This window comes from Macrosteles quadrilineatus, unplaced genomic scaffold, assembly GCF_028750875.1.
Source record: "Macrosteles quadrilineatus isolate MER2022 unplaced genomic scaffold, UCM_ALF_1.0 Scaffold_77__1_contigs__length_550361, whole genome shotgun sequence".
Classification (NCBI taxonomy): domain Eukaryota; kingdom Metazoa; phylum Arthropoda; class Insecta; order Hemiptera; family Cicadellidae; genus Macrosteles; species Macrosteles quadrilineatus.
The window spans coordinates 99562-117228 of record NW_026542670.1 but is presented as its reverse complement, the minus strand read 5'-3'; the positions used below and the strand labels follow the sequence as shown (position 1 = coordinate 117228).

The 17667-nt window shown below is 34.0% G+C and overlaps 1 protein-coding gene across 7 annotated transcripts in view; it reads right to left on the bottom strand.

The window, feature by feature from the left end:
• The window catches only part of LOC128982006 (vascular endothelial growth factor receptor 1-like), a 137284-nt gene that overhangs the window by 60666 nt on the left and 58951 nt on the right, over positions 1-17667 (bottom strand). For 6 of the 7 annotated variants that reach the window (XM_054401039.1, XM_054401038.1, XM_054401037.1 and 3 more), the window contains one exon: positions 17406-17591. In XM_054401039.1, coding sequence (XP_054257014.1) covers positions 17406-17591 — 186 coding nt within the window. Of the gene's footprint in view, positions 1-8429; positions 8719-10837; positions 10941-14033; positions 14108-15575; positions 15765-17405; positions 17592-17667 lie in introns of those variants that run through there. The other variant, XM_054401040.1, reaches the window with a different exon arrangement.

Genomic DNA, 17667 nt, shown 5'->3' with positions numbered 1-17667 from the left:
AACACATGTGGTCAATTTTTACCATTAACAGTAACTCATGTTAATTAGCAGTTTTGGTTTTTTATGGTGGGTTTTACAAAAAACCTCACAAAAACAAAAAATATATTTTTTATAAAAACGGTGCAAACGGGACAAAATTTGTATACAGGCCATTTATCCTTGAAATAATTTATGCAACTCCCAACACTGTAAAAACAACGGTTGAAAAGTTATTGAAATTGTTTTGATGTTTCCTATAAAACCGATAAGTTCAGCCAACACATCCTCCAATTACCATGTAAAAAATTTGCATTCAGAAAAATATAGTAGGGTGTTCTGTAACCAACTCTTATCATGGCTTTTTTTGTAAGAAAATTAAAGCTGCTGCATCCAGGAGTTAGTTTATTGAAGTTTGTAAACGGTGAGACTACTAAGGTAACAGCAAAATTTTCAGCACTATTCATTGGATATGAAAAGTAGATGAATAAAAGAGACCATATAAATGTATTTTAACGCGCTGTTCTAGCATTGTGTTTTTTCCCCTCCTTCCTATATGTATTTGATAGACAACCCCAAGAGCATAATCTTGTAAATTTAGTCCTACATACCTGGCTTGCATTCCGTAAACGGGTCTCCATCGTAGCCAGTTTTACAGGAACACAAAGGATCTCCTTCTTGTACCACACAAATTGTGTTCAGCCCACACACCCCATCACAGGGATCTGTGCATTTTTTAGCTATGCATATCTTTCCTGAAATGCACTCATCATTTGAAATGCACTCTTCCCCTGAAACATCGATACATACAAACATAAATATATATACTAGCAGTTACCCGGCGCGCATTGCTGCGCTAACAACTATTATTTAAAATTGTAATTTGTTGTTTGGGGTAAATAATAAAAATGTATACCAAAAACAAAAATTGAATATTTATTTTACTCATTTGCCAGTGGATAAACATTTTTTTCATTAGATGTATGAATATATAAGTTTTTAGGCGTACCTACCACCACGTGAGCACGCATCTTATGTGCTTTAACCAAATTTTGGGAACAGTTTTTAGTTTTTGGTTTCTAGCTGAAAATTGTATAATGTATAATTATCTATATGTTTATCACGTCTCTGAAGGTATCAAACATCTCAGTTCTATGTTCGGGCTTAGATTTTCAAGTATTTGACGAAGCGATTTCGGATAAGTTTTTATTCTTTATTTTCTTCTTATTTTGGCCCAAGGAATCACTACGTAAATTATGTTTCTACTTTTTAGCAAATGTCCCTATAGGAAAGTAGCTACTACCATTACCGTAGGTGCCATGGCAAGACCTAGGCTCGGGATCGATTTATTTTTTCATTTTGATGTTGCCAGAGGCCAAAAACACCATTCGTTCAAATTTATATTTATACATCCGTAAACGTGATAAATTGAGTAGCTTTTGTCCGACTTTGATTAAATTTGGATTAAAGGTGTAAGGCAAGATATCCTTGAATGAGTTCGCGAACCAGCATGATCGGACATTGTGAACGGGGTTTTAGGGAGGTTTTTATGGGGTAGAAAATGGGTTTTCTCATTTTTGACCCTCAAAACACAAAATTTCCCAATTTCTCTCTATACCTTTTTGAAGAGCTTAAAAACCAAATAATTTTGTATATCGAAGTTTTTTTTGTACGGTTATAAGTAACGGTGAATATTAAAAAAAAATTAAATGTCCATGTTATTCTTATGGAGAATATTGTAAAATGTCGTAGTTTGCTTGTTTATGGTTATATTTTGATCAAACTTGGCAAATTTATTTATTTTATACTAAGCTATTAATATTTTACTATATCACAGTTTATAAGTTTCCTTGTAGCAGAAATCCTAGGTACTCGTTAAAGTTAAACCTAATGTTATTTAAATAGATTAATTGAAAATCAATTCAGGCAAATATGGAAATTCGCTTGTATGGCAGGTTTGCTGCGGCGGGTGTATTTTGAACATTCTGTGTATACAGGATGTTTTTGTAGATTGCTTCTTTATTTTTTTAAACTGCAGAGGATTAAAAAATGCATTTTGTGGGAATCAGCTATTGGCGTAGGGCCCCGAATTGTTGCAAATTCTCAACGTTAATTTCAATTTCCCATTCATCCCCTTTTCCCCCTACCCTTAACTTAACATTTTAAAATTTCAAGGTACCCCTTGTGACATATCAGATGAAAGGACATGAAAAAAGAACATTTTCATAAATAATAATAAATTCCACTAGAACTTGAATAATAAAAGCCAAAATTAGTTGTAAAAAATGAGTTTCCTTTGTATCGATTTTACAATCGAAATAAATTGTACCGAGCCATGGCTCGGTCCCTCGCTACTTGTTGTTAATTAGGCCTAAAACATAATCCAGTTACAATATTTAAATTTCCTCTCTTGATTCAGATACCGAGGTATCCAGGGTGACATAAAAACAACCTCCAGATTACAATAACTTGTCATTTCAGTTTAGCTAGGCTAAACAGTAGGTGTATCCGACAGATATCAGTAACTTATATCAGTAAGTATACTCTGTCGGTGCCTCAATACATTTTACTAAGTAGCACTGGCATACGTAGGCCCAATACGTTGCCTCCTAATACGTAACTGGTAATACGTTAACTTTAGTAAAATGACTCGAATATTTACCTGTTGTAGTGTTGTTTACAGGCTGGGTCCTCGACTTATCTACAAATAACACCAAGAAACACAAACACACAATTCTCGAATCCATCTTGATCAACTATACCCCCTGAACTGAAAAGTGCTGTCTAGCTTTACTTGTACTTTGTTCCTCAGATAGTATTGTATCACATTTGACCTTTGATAAAGACTTTGTATGTTTGCATTTTATTTACGAGTACGACTGATGGAAAGAGACTTTGTATTGTTCATGTTAGACATATACCAAACATTATACTGAGTTTGTAGAGTAAGAAGCATTCACCTCAATTGTAGTTGGTTATTGGCAGGGGTAACACTGCACAGAGCGGGGCAGCGGAGCACTTGAGCTACTGTGATTTGGGGGGGGGTTGGTATTTTACATATTACCATCGGCAATTTAAATATTTTTTGAGCGGAGTGAGTGAAGCTCTTATACTACACTCCTGCCTTTGTTTTACAAATACTCCTCCTGAACTGCTCATGTGATCTGCATGAAATTTAGTAGAGTCATAATAACTGTTACGTCGCCACTGTGATGACGTTTTAACTTGACGGGAGACGGTACTAGTGAAAATAATAACTACATAATTAGTTAATACCACGGGCTGCACGGACCGGGATAGAGGTGTAACGGTTGCTTGATTAGGACGGACTGACGTAGTGGTTAGATACCAGGTATAGCGTGGTCGCGGCAGCCAATGGGAGTTTATTAAAAATCACCTGATATGACGTCACAGACGTGGTGTGATACGGTGTGATGTACACACACACTAACACTAACACACATTTACATTTTATACAAATCCGGTTTCCTACGATAAACGCTGTTTTACAAATATACTAGAGGACCCATGCTGCTCCGCAGCGTTAAAATAAATATAATATCCAAGAAATAATCAAGTTTATGATTTTTGATTGAGTAATCCAGTATCTTGAGCTTAACTGGTTCAAACGATCAATAGCTCAAATTAAAGTATATAATTTGCTGATTATTTTGAGTCAAAAACATAAACAATACTGGAGGGATTGATTTTTAATCATAGAAAACCCTTATGAAAAATCATTTTTATGTTGGTTGTTTACCTTGCGTTTGCTTGAAACTCGTCCGATTTGAATAACTAATAGCTTAGATGAATGCCGGTAATGCCGAAGCTTGATGTGAAATCTTTGCGTGCATATCAAATTGAGACCTCAATCATGAAAATCGGTCGGGTAGAAGAGCGAAACAAACTCGGAAAAGAGAAACCAAATTTACCTCCCATAAGAAATACACGGGGAGCAAATTTCGTTTACGTATATGTCGAGTGGGATTATAGTTACATTTATGCCGAAGCTTGATGGCAAATCTGTGTTTGCATACCTTCAAATTGAGACCTCAATCATGAAAATCGGTCGGGTTGAAGAGCGAAGCAAACTCGGAAAAGAGAAACCAAATTTACCTCCCATAAGAAATACACGGGGAGCAAATTTCGTTTACGTATATGTCGAGTGGGATTATAGATACCTTTATGCCGATGCTTGATGGCAAATCTGTACGTGCATACCTTCAATTCGAGACCTCAATGATGAAAATCGGTCTTGCAGAAGAGTCAAACGAACCCGGAAAATTTTTTTTTTTTTATATATATAAGATATTGAATACAAAATAATCAAATATACTACAATAACCAACTATGGAAAGGTGTTAATCTGAAATGATACAAATCGGATTAAAGGCTTTTTTCTACGTGAAATAAAATTTTTAGAAAATTAACATTGGCCTTATTGGTATAATGGTCAACATGACATAATGGTCAACGAATCGCATAAACTACCACATTACAAATCAATACACTAACAAAAGGGAAGAACAATCGAGTTTATATAGTTGAGTAACGAGTAAAGTTGGAATTTTAACAAAAAATTACTAACTAATAATTATGGTTGCCGGAATAAGGTAATTGACTTTAGATACTCTAAATAGCCATTCCATTAATGTAAACCGTATATAATTGACTTTTGATATTGCAAGGAGACAATTCATTTAAGTTAACCATTGAGTACCAAACGTACCATTGAGTTTTGATTCTGCAAGTGGACAATTCTGTTTAAGTGAACCAGCCGTACTATTGATTTTAGATACTGCAAATAGGTGTCTTATTTATGTGAACAAAATATACCATTGACTTTAGATACTCTAAATAGCCATTCCATTAATGTATACCGTATATAATTGACTTTTGGTACCTACTGCAAGGAGACAAATCATTTAAGTTAACCATTGAGTACCAAACGTACCATTGAGTTTGGATTCTGCAAGTGGACAATTCTGTTTAAGTGAACCAGCCGTACTATTGAATTTAGATACTGCAAATAGGTGTCTTATTTATGTGAACAAAATATACCATCGACTTTAGATACTTTAAATAGCCATTCCATTAATGTAAACCAAATACATCATTGTCTTTTGATACTGCAAGGAGACAATTCATTACATGAACCATTGAGTACCAAATGTACCATTGAGTTTGGATACTGCAAGTTGACAATTATTTTACGTAAACCAAATGCAGCATTGAGTTTGGATACTAAAAGTAGACATTTCATTTACATAAACCAGACGTACCATTGACTTTGATACTGCAAAAATATATTCCATTCATGTGAACCAAATATACCATTTACTTTGGATACTGCAAGTAGAGATATCATTTACGAGAAACAGATGAAGCATCGACTTTGGATGCTGCAAGTATGCATCCCATTTACGTTAACCAGATGGAGCATTGACTTTGGAAAGTGTTGGATAAATATGCTTGCTCCACTCAATATTGCAAGCAGACAACTGCATTGTACACCTAGTTATAAGTTGATAGAACAACATTTTGTTACATTAATACAACCTATTAACACTTGCAACACAATTTTGGGTAATTATAATTAACATTTTGCAACAAAATGATGTCTTCATTATCACAAGAGATGCTCTTAATTTATTTAAATTAAATAATTAAATTTATTTTAAATTTGATGCTACAAAGTTAAAAAATTTAAAAAAGCAGAACTTAGGCCTACTGTCAAATGAATTTTGATTTCACAATTCCACACAGCTGGTTCAACTATGATCGAATATTAGAACAGAAACTGTATGGATCATAAACATAAATAAATTATGTCACTCGCTCGGATGTAAATATATATTTAACATTAAATATACATTTAACATTTCATATATTTAACATTTAATGTATTTAACATTTAATATATTTAACATTACTTAAATGGAACTGTCAAACCATGTTAATATCATTAGTAAGGATTCTTTAAGTTACGTCATTTTGTTTATGTTTATGATCTATACTGAGTCTGTTTTAATATTTGTGGACAGTTGTAATAATAAATTATACATGGATATAGGAAATAATTGAGATTCTTTAATCATTGCTGTATCAACTCTTATCTTGAGAATTATTTGAAAACGTTTTTATTAGCTCGCTTTCTTGTCCGGTACAAATGTTGCAATGAATTTTATACTAACTTCCCGATGGCCTAGGGACTTGAAACTTGAAACATAGCTCACAAATAGAAGACAATGCAATATTATATCATTTAATTTTCATATTTCCCTTGGGCTACGCCCCATGGGCTTGTTTTTATTAACTCGCTTTCTTGCAAATGTTGATACTTCCCCATGAGCTAGAGACTTTAAACTTGAAACATAGCTCACAAATGGATGACAATGCAATATTATATCATTTAATTTTCATATTTCCCTTGGGTTACGCCCCATGGGCTTGTTTTTATAAGCTCACTTTCCTACAAGTTTTATATCAATTTCAAACAAAGTTCCCGATGAGCTAGAAACTCGAAATTTGAAACATAGCTCACAAGTGGATGACAATGCAATATTATATAATTTAACTAGTGTACATGTTGCTCGAATTCGAGCAATTGCAAAGTATTACAGGATTTATTTCAAAACGAATAACAGTCATATTTACAATGAGTTTAAAAGAGTCAACTCAAAGATTGCCAGTGTGTAACTCAGATCATATTTATCTTCGTTGTTGATAAACCTAAAGCATTCCGGCCGATTTTCTCCTTCTCAAAGTGCCTCGTTGTACAGGCAATACAGGTCATTGATAGAGGGCCAATTGAGAACGAAAAGTCGTTTTGGGGTAGTGTTAGTGCGCATTTGTAACTTAATAGTTGAGATTGTCCAGGGTCAGGTGCTGACTGTGATAAGTTAAGCCTACCATCGATGTATAATAACGCCCTTTACGCGCCACTGTTCTGTAGCTGCGGTCGTTATCACGATTACGCCTCTTGTCTATGTTTCGTTGTCGTCGCGTCAGAGGCATTTAAAAGGAAATACAACAAATAAACAAATTATAGCTATACAAAACAACGATAAATGCACAAATTTAAGTTACAATCATGCTAACTCGATCCGTCATAGCGACACAAAACAACGATAAATACACAAATTTAAGATACAACAACCATACTAATACGATCCGTCTTGGGGGTTATGTTTACACAAACTCAAATAGTAAATAAATGTACTCAATGCGTTTCATTGAATTGAAAAATAAATAACAGCAATTAAATTATACAGCTGATCAAAATGTAAACAATTATGTTCTTCATAAGGATAACATGGGATCTTTCAAAGCCACTGGGGCAGAGCCCAAGGAACTCTTTCAAAAATGTAAGGCCAGTTTGCAAATCTACGCGACACGCTCTTTCCAATGAGACGTCAATGGATAAAATCGGTTAAGAAATGGCGGAGGAGTTCAACCGACAAAGTTTCATGTAGCGTATTAATTATATAGATTTTCATATTTCCCTTGGGCTACGCCCCTTTGGCTTCCAAATTTTCCATGTTTACATTCTATAAGAATGTAAATATATCAATTAATTTTAGTCAGCTGTAAATACTTAAATTTAACCAAACATTATCCCAAACACACACATTTGCAACAAACATTTGCTCCCAAGAGATTCTTTATACAATAAAACATTTCAAAATAAAGATAAAAAATCTGATTGCAGATATAAAGGTGTTTGTTAATTATGTCAATTGTTATTTTTTGTTTAGTATTCTATAAAGTAAACAATAAGTTAATTAGATTGGTATATTTATAGTTAGTAGTAGGTAGGCCATTCATTCAATCTAATACATAATTATATGAAAAGAAACTCAAGTAAACCTTAGATTTCCCACATGCTTCTTCCTTAATCAGATATATTTGATTAATATAGATTTAACATCCACACACATTACAAACTAAAACGTAGAAAATAATTTATAAATAAAAACCTTTTTTTTAAACAAAACGTTTTTAAACGCACTAAAATGTAGAAAATAATTTATAAAAATGTGGAGAGTTTGTAAGAATTAACACGAAAAACGTGGGGTGCATGCAATTGATAATAATACATTATGATTATTATAGGTGAAGGTAATTGTAAATAATCTATTGTTTTAAAACAGGTTTTTATTTAAAAAATATTTTCCGTTCTAGTTTGAGTTTGCGACATTGTGTTCTGCTAAAACCTTGAATTTGATACCAAACTTGACCTATGATGCTATTTAAGAATTGTATATGACTCCTCGTGGGCCCTTGAGGGTTAAAATAGTAATAATAGCTTAAAAGAGTAGACATTTATGGCTATTATTGATATATCAAATCCCATTACTTTACTATAATGTTAAAAAATATATTACACCTTTCCGTTCAATCACACTGTATACCATTTATAGGGGGAGAAGGTAAAAGTTGTATTATCACGTTATTACACATTCTCTTTATTTTAATGGGAATTAAAAATACCAATTACAATGGCTGTATAGGAGTTAACTTTTCAGGTGACGGTTTTTCTTTGTTCACATACAAATCTACGAGCATCGCTACATTGTTGGCTAACAAATCCCGAATGGGAAGCTGTCAAGCAGTGATTAGAATCGCCGACAGGCTCATTACCCTTCCAATGGGATAAAATACGTTGTCCAGTGGATATCCATAGGAAATTCGGATACTTGCCAAAGTCATGACCACCAATCCATACATCTTCATCTGCATCTGTCAACATAAACGATATTATATCCTAAGGTGGAATAAAATATACGGTATAAGCAAACTAACACGCAATTTCCCCATTACCTTGACATGAAAATTGTGAGGAAGTCTAGCTACAGTGTTTCATACTATACCTTTGGACCGACATGGAAATTGATATGTGACTACTAATTCATAGTATCTCTAGGAGGTTGTTTTTAGAAATAAGTGGTGTGTTGAAAAATACAAGAATATAAAACGTAATCGTCCACCAAAAACACAATATTTTTACGAAATCACGTACTTGATTTACAGGTAAAAACATATATAAATATATATAAATAAATATATATAAATATATATAAAAATATATATAAATTTCTATGTATATCGTTTCTCCAGTGGTATGTCTTTAGTGGTTTGGGGCCCTATTTCTGAGAATTTGAATCAGCTGACTAAAATGCTAAAAGATTTAGGACTTATGGTTGTGTACACTTTGATAACAATAAATAATATATTATAGGCCTGTATTTTGCGTAAAATACCCTGCCACAGCAAACCTGCAGACTAAGCAAATTTCCATTTACCTGATTGGATTTCAAATAAAATGTATTTAACTAACATTAGGTTTAATAAATACCTAATGTAGGAGGTACATTACATTATGTAGGAGGTTACATTTGTATGATGCTTCAGGGAGGGTAATAATGTGTTTTTTTAGTAACATATGAATAGCTTAGTATAAAATAAATAAATTTGACAATTGTCATCAAAATATGTATCCGTAAACAAGCAAACAACAACAGTTTACCTATTCTCCAAAAGAATAGCATAGGAATTTTAAATTTACAATTTTTTGAATTTTCTCCGTAACCTATAACCGTACAAAAACACTTCAATACACCAAATTATTTGTTTTTGTAAGCTCTTTAAAGTAGTTTCAAGATAAATTAGAAAATTTTATGTTTTGGACGAAAAAACGAGAAAACCCAGTTTTTACCCCATAAACCCCCACAAAACCCTGTTTTCATAGTCCGATCATGATGGTTCACGAACTCATCCGCCCTACATCACCAAAATAAATTTAATCAAAATCGGACGAAAAACTCATTTATCTATACAAATTTGAAAGAATAGTGTTTTTTGCCTCTAGGAACATTAAACTGAAAAATTATATCGCTCCCCACTCCAGGTCTGACTGTGCCACCTACGGTAATAGCTACTCACCAACAGGGAAATTTGCTAAAATAAAACGCGGGCATCTACAGAATATACTTCAGAATAGTTTTGGAATAAGAAATAACAACGCCCATTTTCAGGTTAGTTGAAAAATATTTGTTTTAGCAACTAGATAAAATAAGGTTGCCTGAAAAAAGTTACTTCAATGAAAATTTTTCTGGTTAAAATTATTAAAAATTTCGTCTTCTTGTTCTTCTTATTTTCTTCTTCTTCTTCTTTTTTTCTACTTCTTATTCTTTTACTTCTTCTTCTTTTTCTTCTCCTTAAGTGTTCAGCATTCAATGGGGATAAAAGTTGTTGAGGCCAGATAGAAACCAACAATGTATTGAGGAGAAAAATAATGTTGGGGAACAATAATGTTGAGGGGGAGTATATTTTACTTCAAAATTTTTATGAGAATATGGGCCCAAGGCTATTCTAATTTATAAATAGATTTTTTTTTATGAAACCAAGTTAAATGTACAAACTAGATTATAATTATTACAAAATAGAATTGAAAATACCTCAAATTCTAACAAATTTTGTAAACTAAAACAATTTCCTATAAAATATATCGTTGCTGACGTGATTCAATGAGATTATTTCAGGTTTGATGATCATTCCACAACCAAATTTAACCAAAATCTGACCACAGCAGGTGTCGTCTGTAGTTATGAAGCTACACATACACATACCACTTTGAAAAGCAATTTTTTTGTGCATGAGGTATACTTAGGTTATATAGTACAGTAAGTATTCATAGAATACAATTTTCATAAACTATGCATAACACATTTATACAGTTTAGGGTACGAGTACAAGGGGAGGAAAAAAAATAAGTGTTTACGATTGGATAGATATTTATACTGGTATACTGTCATGTTTGTGCAATCATTTAATGTAATGTGTTTAAAAATCTACTTACAGCCGACAGTTTCAACTAAACTGTTCCACTCGTCATCATTTTCGATTGTCGCTAGTTTCATTCCGTGATCAATGCAGTGTCTAAGAGCGTCCCACCATTGTTTCTGTAACACATAAATGGACTTTCACCTACTTACTGGTTGGTTAGCTTCAAAATATTGTCTTGTATTTTCTCAAATCATACTTAATCTTAAACACTTACATAGTAAATAAAGAAATTTTATGAATACAACTCTGCCCAATTTACGTCTTGAAAGTAAGTACGGTGCAATTACAAATCCAGAACATATTACTTCCTATTTTGCAAATTGCTGTGTGTTATACAGTTAATAGAAAGATGATTAATATAAAGCGACGGTACTTTCCTGTTAAAGGGAACATTCATTATTATCGATCTGATCTCTGTCGATATATATATATCGATATTTTTGTTTTCCTTTACGATCCATGCCTTCTGTTTTAATATCTTCAAACACATTTAAATTACAAATTGACATCTAGTTTAGGCAAAAATAGTATATTATGTGCATCCAGAAATAAGTAAAACTGTTCTAAACTAACCTAACATAACTAACCAAACTTGCTGTAGGGCTGCCATTTCAAAATTTCGTTTGATAACAGAAAAGGCATGTAGGCCTAAGTAATATGAAACGGGATTTGGAAATATTACAGCAAGTTTGGTTGGTTAGGTAAGGTTAGTTTAGATAGCTTCATTTAAATATGATATTTTTAAATTGTTTTTTTGATACTGAACATTAAGAACTTTAGTCGTAGTTGTCAGCTGACATCTCGTTCATTAATATCGGTATATCGGTTTGATAACGGAATAGGCAAGTTAAACACGGAATTTTTAAATGTTACACAGCAAGTTTGGTTAGTTATGTTAGGTTATTTTTTTATAACAGTTTTATTTCATTACTAGCAAAGTACCCGTCCTTCGTACGGGGTTGGAATATAAGTATAAAATGCTTATTGCAGTTATACCCAAGCTTTGTGTTTGCAATAAGGGAGGACACAGTTTGATAAAATTTGCTTTTTTAAATTTACAGTATTCTATAGTATTACACATCTACCATAGCCATAATGTTCTACCACTTCAAAAGAGAAAAATAAATTATCAATAATTCACAAAATATCACAAATTATTCAAGAAATGAAAAACATAAACATAACTGTAAACAATCCTACTTTGACAGTTATCATTGTGAATCACAGTTTTTTGTTGCTGCTTACTTCAAATTAGCTGTTTTCATAAATGCAAAAAAAATATAGTGCTGCACCCTGTTGGTAAATCTTATAACTTTTTAATGCTTTTCCATATCATAGAACCAACTTTTTTAGTTGAAGCAGCTGACTAAATTCTTTAATTCCCTTTAAATATGAAAACTCATAAGGTTAACATGGGGAATTACAGAGCCACTGGGGCGGAGCCCGAAAGCATTTTTGACATACAAATATGCCTATATGTTAATCGGGAATGTAAGCTTTCATCATGCCAAATTTCAGCCCAATCCGTCCAGTGGTTTATGCGTGATTGAACTTCAAACAAACAAACAAACAAACAAACAGACAAACTTTCACATCTATATATATAATACGCTAAGCCGATTTTTGTAAACAGAACTCCTCCCTCATTTTTGGACCGATTTTGATGATTAAAGTGTCAAATGAATGGCCCTGATCTGTAGTTTTGCAAAGTCTTTTTCGTTTTTTAAAATCTTTATTAGTGTGGGCAGTATCTTCCATCAAAGTTGGATTTTCTCCCATAAGATTAACATGGGGGAATCTAAATATTTGATTGGAAACTTTGTCTCCATTAATTTGAGAGAACGACTGGGCGTAGAAACTTGGTAGAGGTGTCCAAAGAAAGGTCTTGGTCTCTAGATGAGTTACCAAAAGAAAAACTAAGTGAATCCCGTTAGGGCTCTGCCCCAGAAGCCCTTAAAGAGCCCTTCATAGATTTGTTTACATTCTGTCCATGTGGATAATAATACTTTTTAATGAAACAGCTGTTAATTTTTGAATTGTATTTTAAACAACACACATTTATTGGGAGTTACTGAATTGTCCAAAAGAAGTATTTGCAATGTTGTTTTCTGATTTAAAAAATGATTTTATTCTGTATCATGCCATATTTTGCAATATAACTTTCCATTACGAAATCAGTGGAAAATCCTTTTAACACAGTAACTCTTATTTAACAATTATTTCTTATTGAACTATCTTATATCTATTGTACGGGTTGGTGTCTGCCTTTTTCACCACTTTTGCCTATATTTTATCATATTATTCTAGACAGATCATTATAGGTTCGTGAGGTTATTGTCATACATGTTTTTAAGCATTGGAAACCTTTTCAAATGTGTAATACAATACAAAATTATACAATACAAAATAATATAAGTCTTTTAGCTTTAACATTAACCCCATAACCGATTTCTCAAAACTATACTAGAGGGCAATTCATTGGCTCAGAAGCAAGATATCCCCACAACCAATTTCTTAAAACTATTCTAGAGGGTAATTCATTGGCACAGAAGTACGATATGAACTGATGCGACGTGACTAAGGAAAAAAAATAAAATACACTGTGACGGATGGACCTCCCTTTCAAGTTAGAACGTGTCTCCTCAACAAGCAGTTATTTTCTCTCAAATAAAATCATAGATTAATCTTTATTACACTGATGAAATCGGGGAAGTTTTTAACTAAAAATGATCCACCAATACGATTTTAATACTATTTAAAGGTTCTTCCAAAGTATGGGAAATATTTTATTCGTTGAATGATCAACCATATTCGGTAACTAACGCAATTAATATATTTATTGTTTTTACACTTATTACTCTTTAAACAATGCTAAATGCTCTAAATATGTATAATTTCACTCAATTTATCGCAGTTAGATCAATTAGCGTAAGCCTTGAAAATAACCGTCGATTTCGACGGGTTTCACCTAGTTTATAATATTAGTAAGATTGTTTGTTGAAACTGAACAATATTTATCGTAGTTGTCAGCTGATATGTTTCAATTTGTTAAAATCGATATATCGAGAAAAAATCATCGATAATAATGAATGTTCCCTTTAACAGGAAAGTACCAAAAGTTTTTATGCTATAAAGTTAAGTTAAAAGTTTATTAAAATCTCAAAAGCACTTTTTTTATTTTTAGAGATTACCAGTGTTAATATACTGACCTTTTCATTAACATGTATGAAGGTTTTTCTTTCTTGAATTGGTTTTTGTATGTTTTCCTTATGGTCAGTTGAACCTGCAACAACCTCACCAACTTTCAATCTTAGTTATTTCGATCCAAAACTACGTATAGCTTATTCCCTATATGGGAAATTCGATAATTGACTGTAACTCTTGCTTTGATCGAATCTTCCAGACTAAGCTAATCTGACATGGGTCATTAAATTGAAACTGCTATAACTGAATAATGCAATCTAAAGTTCGTGACTATTAAAATCCTACGTTTTTAGAAGGTACAATGACTCAGCTGGGTTTTTGTAACCCTGCGTTTATAATTTAAATAAAGTTACTGTAATTTCTTGTTAATAAAACCTGCAAATTGCAATGGAGTGCACAGACTATGACTCTTATAAATAATAAAAATAAAACTAAAAAATATAATAGTACAATATATCAATCAGTGGGCTACATCTGTAAACATGATTGAGCCTACAAGTTTAAAGCTAAACTATGACTTTGAACATCTGTCAATCGAACCTGTATCAACCAAACTGACGTGTTTTTTTTTTTTCACCTGAGGACGGGATCAGATTCCAGATCCCAAAACGTTGTGTATTGTGTTTACCATCGTGATGGAAAATGTCCGCAATAATCCTATGAACCTTAATTATTGTTGAAATTCTTTTGGGAAAATGTAGGTACCTATTAATTATTAATTGCTTATTAATGAAAATACTTCAGGGCAAGAATTAATTTTCCAACAGATCTTTTGTCGGTTAAAACAGGTTTACAATGAAAAGGAACTAATGGTTAACAAAACCCTCCACACAAGCCGATAGGAACTAACCATAAAATTGTCCTCGATTGATCCGGTAATGTTGAGAACATTTTCCACGACCACATAGACATAATAGTATCCCATGATTGCAGCGGAATGGAGAGCATTTCTCGCGAGCACCAAGACATCATCTTCTCTCGCTAACGCAACAAAATCCTGGACATCCCTGCAAGCGCCCAGATATTATCATCTTCTCGTCGATAGAGACAAAATATTGAACATCGCTGCCAACGTCAAGACTCGTTATCGTCTCCTGCGGTCCGGACAAAACCCCAAACAGCTGTTTGCGAAGATATCATCATCTTGTCCCGCGTCATCAAAATCTTTCACCGTAGGGTCATCATAATCATCTTTCATAATTGTGGCGAAACTATTGCATAGGAATAATGAACCCAAACAGGCATTTTTCACCTACTTTTGGTTTCAGGATCTTAACAAGTTTTATTTTGAACCTTTATAGTTAATTACCTTTTCCTTGGCCAAAAACAAAACCTATCTCGTAGGGTGAACGTAGTAAGGTGAAACTGTTTCAAGTTGTTTGTCCGTGAAAGTATCTAGAAAATCTGTTCGCTTATCTCGTGAGATGACGAATTATAAGTGTTACCGGCCTTTAGTGGACAATATTAAGTAAAAACGCTTCAGTGATGATGATCTGTATATCTTCAATAGACAATCGTGTTGAGTCAAGCAATTTTATTATACTCACAGTACGTTACACATTCATTGTAGGCATCTCCTATGTACCCAACTTTACATGAACACACAGGGTAATGGTTCTTGACGTGACATTCTGTGTTATTGCCACACACTCCGTCTTCACAAGGATCTACACACTTCTGCAGACGACATGAGCGGTCCTCCGGACAATTAGAATGAGTCTGGCATTCTGGAATCCCTGTGACACAAAAATATTACAAATATACAGCTGTAAGAGCTATCCAATATATGTTGGATCGCCATTCTATAGGATCCTAGATTACAATACAACACTAGAACTGTTGCAGGGTTGAAGCTATCCAACAATTTTTGCTCTGACATACCAGCATCAATGTGAATCCAATAATAAGAACAATCCAATAAACGAATGATTTTGGAGCCATTCAACACGTTCTGTTGGACTAGTATACCAGAATCTATTTAACAGCATAAGGAAAAATGTAACGGTAAAAGTTATGCAGAATGTGACTAAAGCTCACCATTATCACGCCTATTCCTGCCGTAGATTACGTCTCTTATCTTTCTCTACTCAAAGAAGTTTTGTGCATGTTGGTTGGTTATTATTTCAACATTTATCAAGTTTGCTTACAAAATATTTAAAATTAAGAACGCGTTCAACTCTGCCAGGTAGAGCAATATGCTGCGGGCACTTAAGCATACGTTCCGCCTTTCTCCTTACCTTCTACAAAATATGTAGAGTCCTACCTTTCGGACCGTCTTCCTTTTTGACACCTTCGAAGGTTAGCTTCGGATATCCATAGTTTCTGAGGCTGCACAAGGATTAACCTTAGGACTTGATCCCTGGAACTTGTTTTACGACAGTCTGAAGACTTGAAATGCCCGATGAGACCACCTTCGTTGGCTAGGCCGACGATGTCACTACTCTAATGGCAATAAGAAACGTCAAAGAGGCAGAGCTAAAATTCGGAATAATGATGCGAGTTTCTTCTGCTTACCGCAAGATCTCCGAACCTACAGTTCCAGTGATTGCAAGTGTATTTCCAATCTTCCACCTTGCGAAGGAGTGACAAGCGATCTACCGCAGGAGAAGTAAGCAGAGAGACTGGTGCCAGAGAAGAGTACGGCCGCAGTTTCAACCACTAGCAGCGCAAATGAGGCGTCGAGTTGACCCTGCCAGGCTCATTCCCTTAACTCATCACATGGACCACTGTTTGAATGGAAACATTGTAAGGTTGGGTATTTTGTGACCCAGATTTTTTCAGGTCACGGGTACTTCCGGAATTTCTTGCACGGAATTGGGAAGACCGCCAACTCGGACTGTCTGTCCTGTCCCGGCATCACGGACATGGCCGAACACACCTTTTGTGACAAAGTGGTATATCCACCGGGCCTGTTTGATCTCTGATATTGTCGTAGGTATCACTTCTAGCAACAACGTTGGAGCTATGCTCCGGGGGAAGGGCACCTGGAACTGTTCCGAGGCCATACTTGGGGCAAAGAAGTTCGATCTCCATCGGCCTTAGCCTTTGGAAGAAAATAAGAAGAAAAGTCCTAAGGGCATAATTAAAGAGGCCTAGCCACAAGTAATTTTCTAAACAGTTCTAGGCAAGTGTCCTAGGAGGTGAGGTTTTTTTTGCCGGTAATACGGGGACATTGTGCCAGCAGGGGTCTGGCACTGCTAAAAGAATATTGAGCCTCCCAGTGTGCGTAAAATCATTTCAACCTCCTCTCCACAGAAAAAACCTCAGAACATTTCCAAAACACATCCCTCCTACAATCTAGTAATATCTAATATCCTACAGAGTAAATCCATTGCATTTTTTTAAGTTAGATTTTAACAGTACAAATATTTTCTTACACTTGGGATTGCAGCCTTTGTCTAGAGTGAGGAAGAATCCTTTGAGGCAGGCACACACTGGTCGATGGTTGACCACTCTACACACAGTATTGAGCCCACAATAGTCCAGACAAGGGTCTACACACTTGTGGCCAATACAGGTCTTGTCTGTTGTACACATGGAGTCGTCCGTGCATTCTGCATTAACTATAAATACAAACAATATATCTTAAACAAGGTATGTTAATATAAAGTGTAATGTAAAATTTATGTATGTAACAAA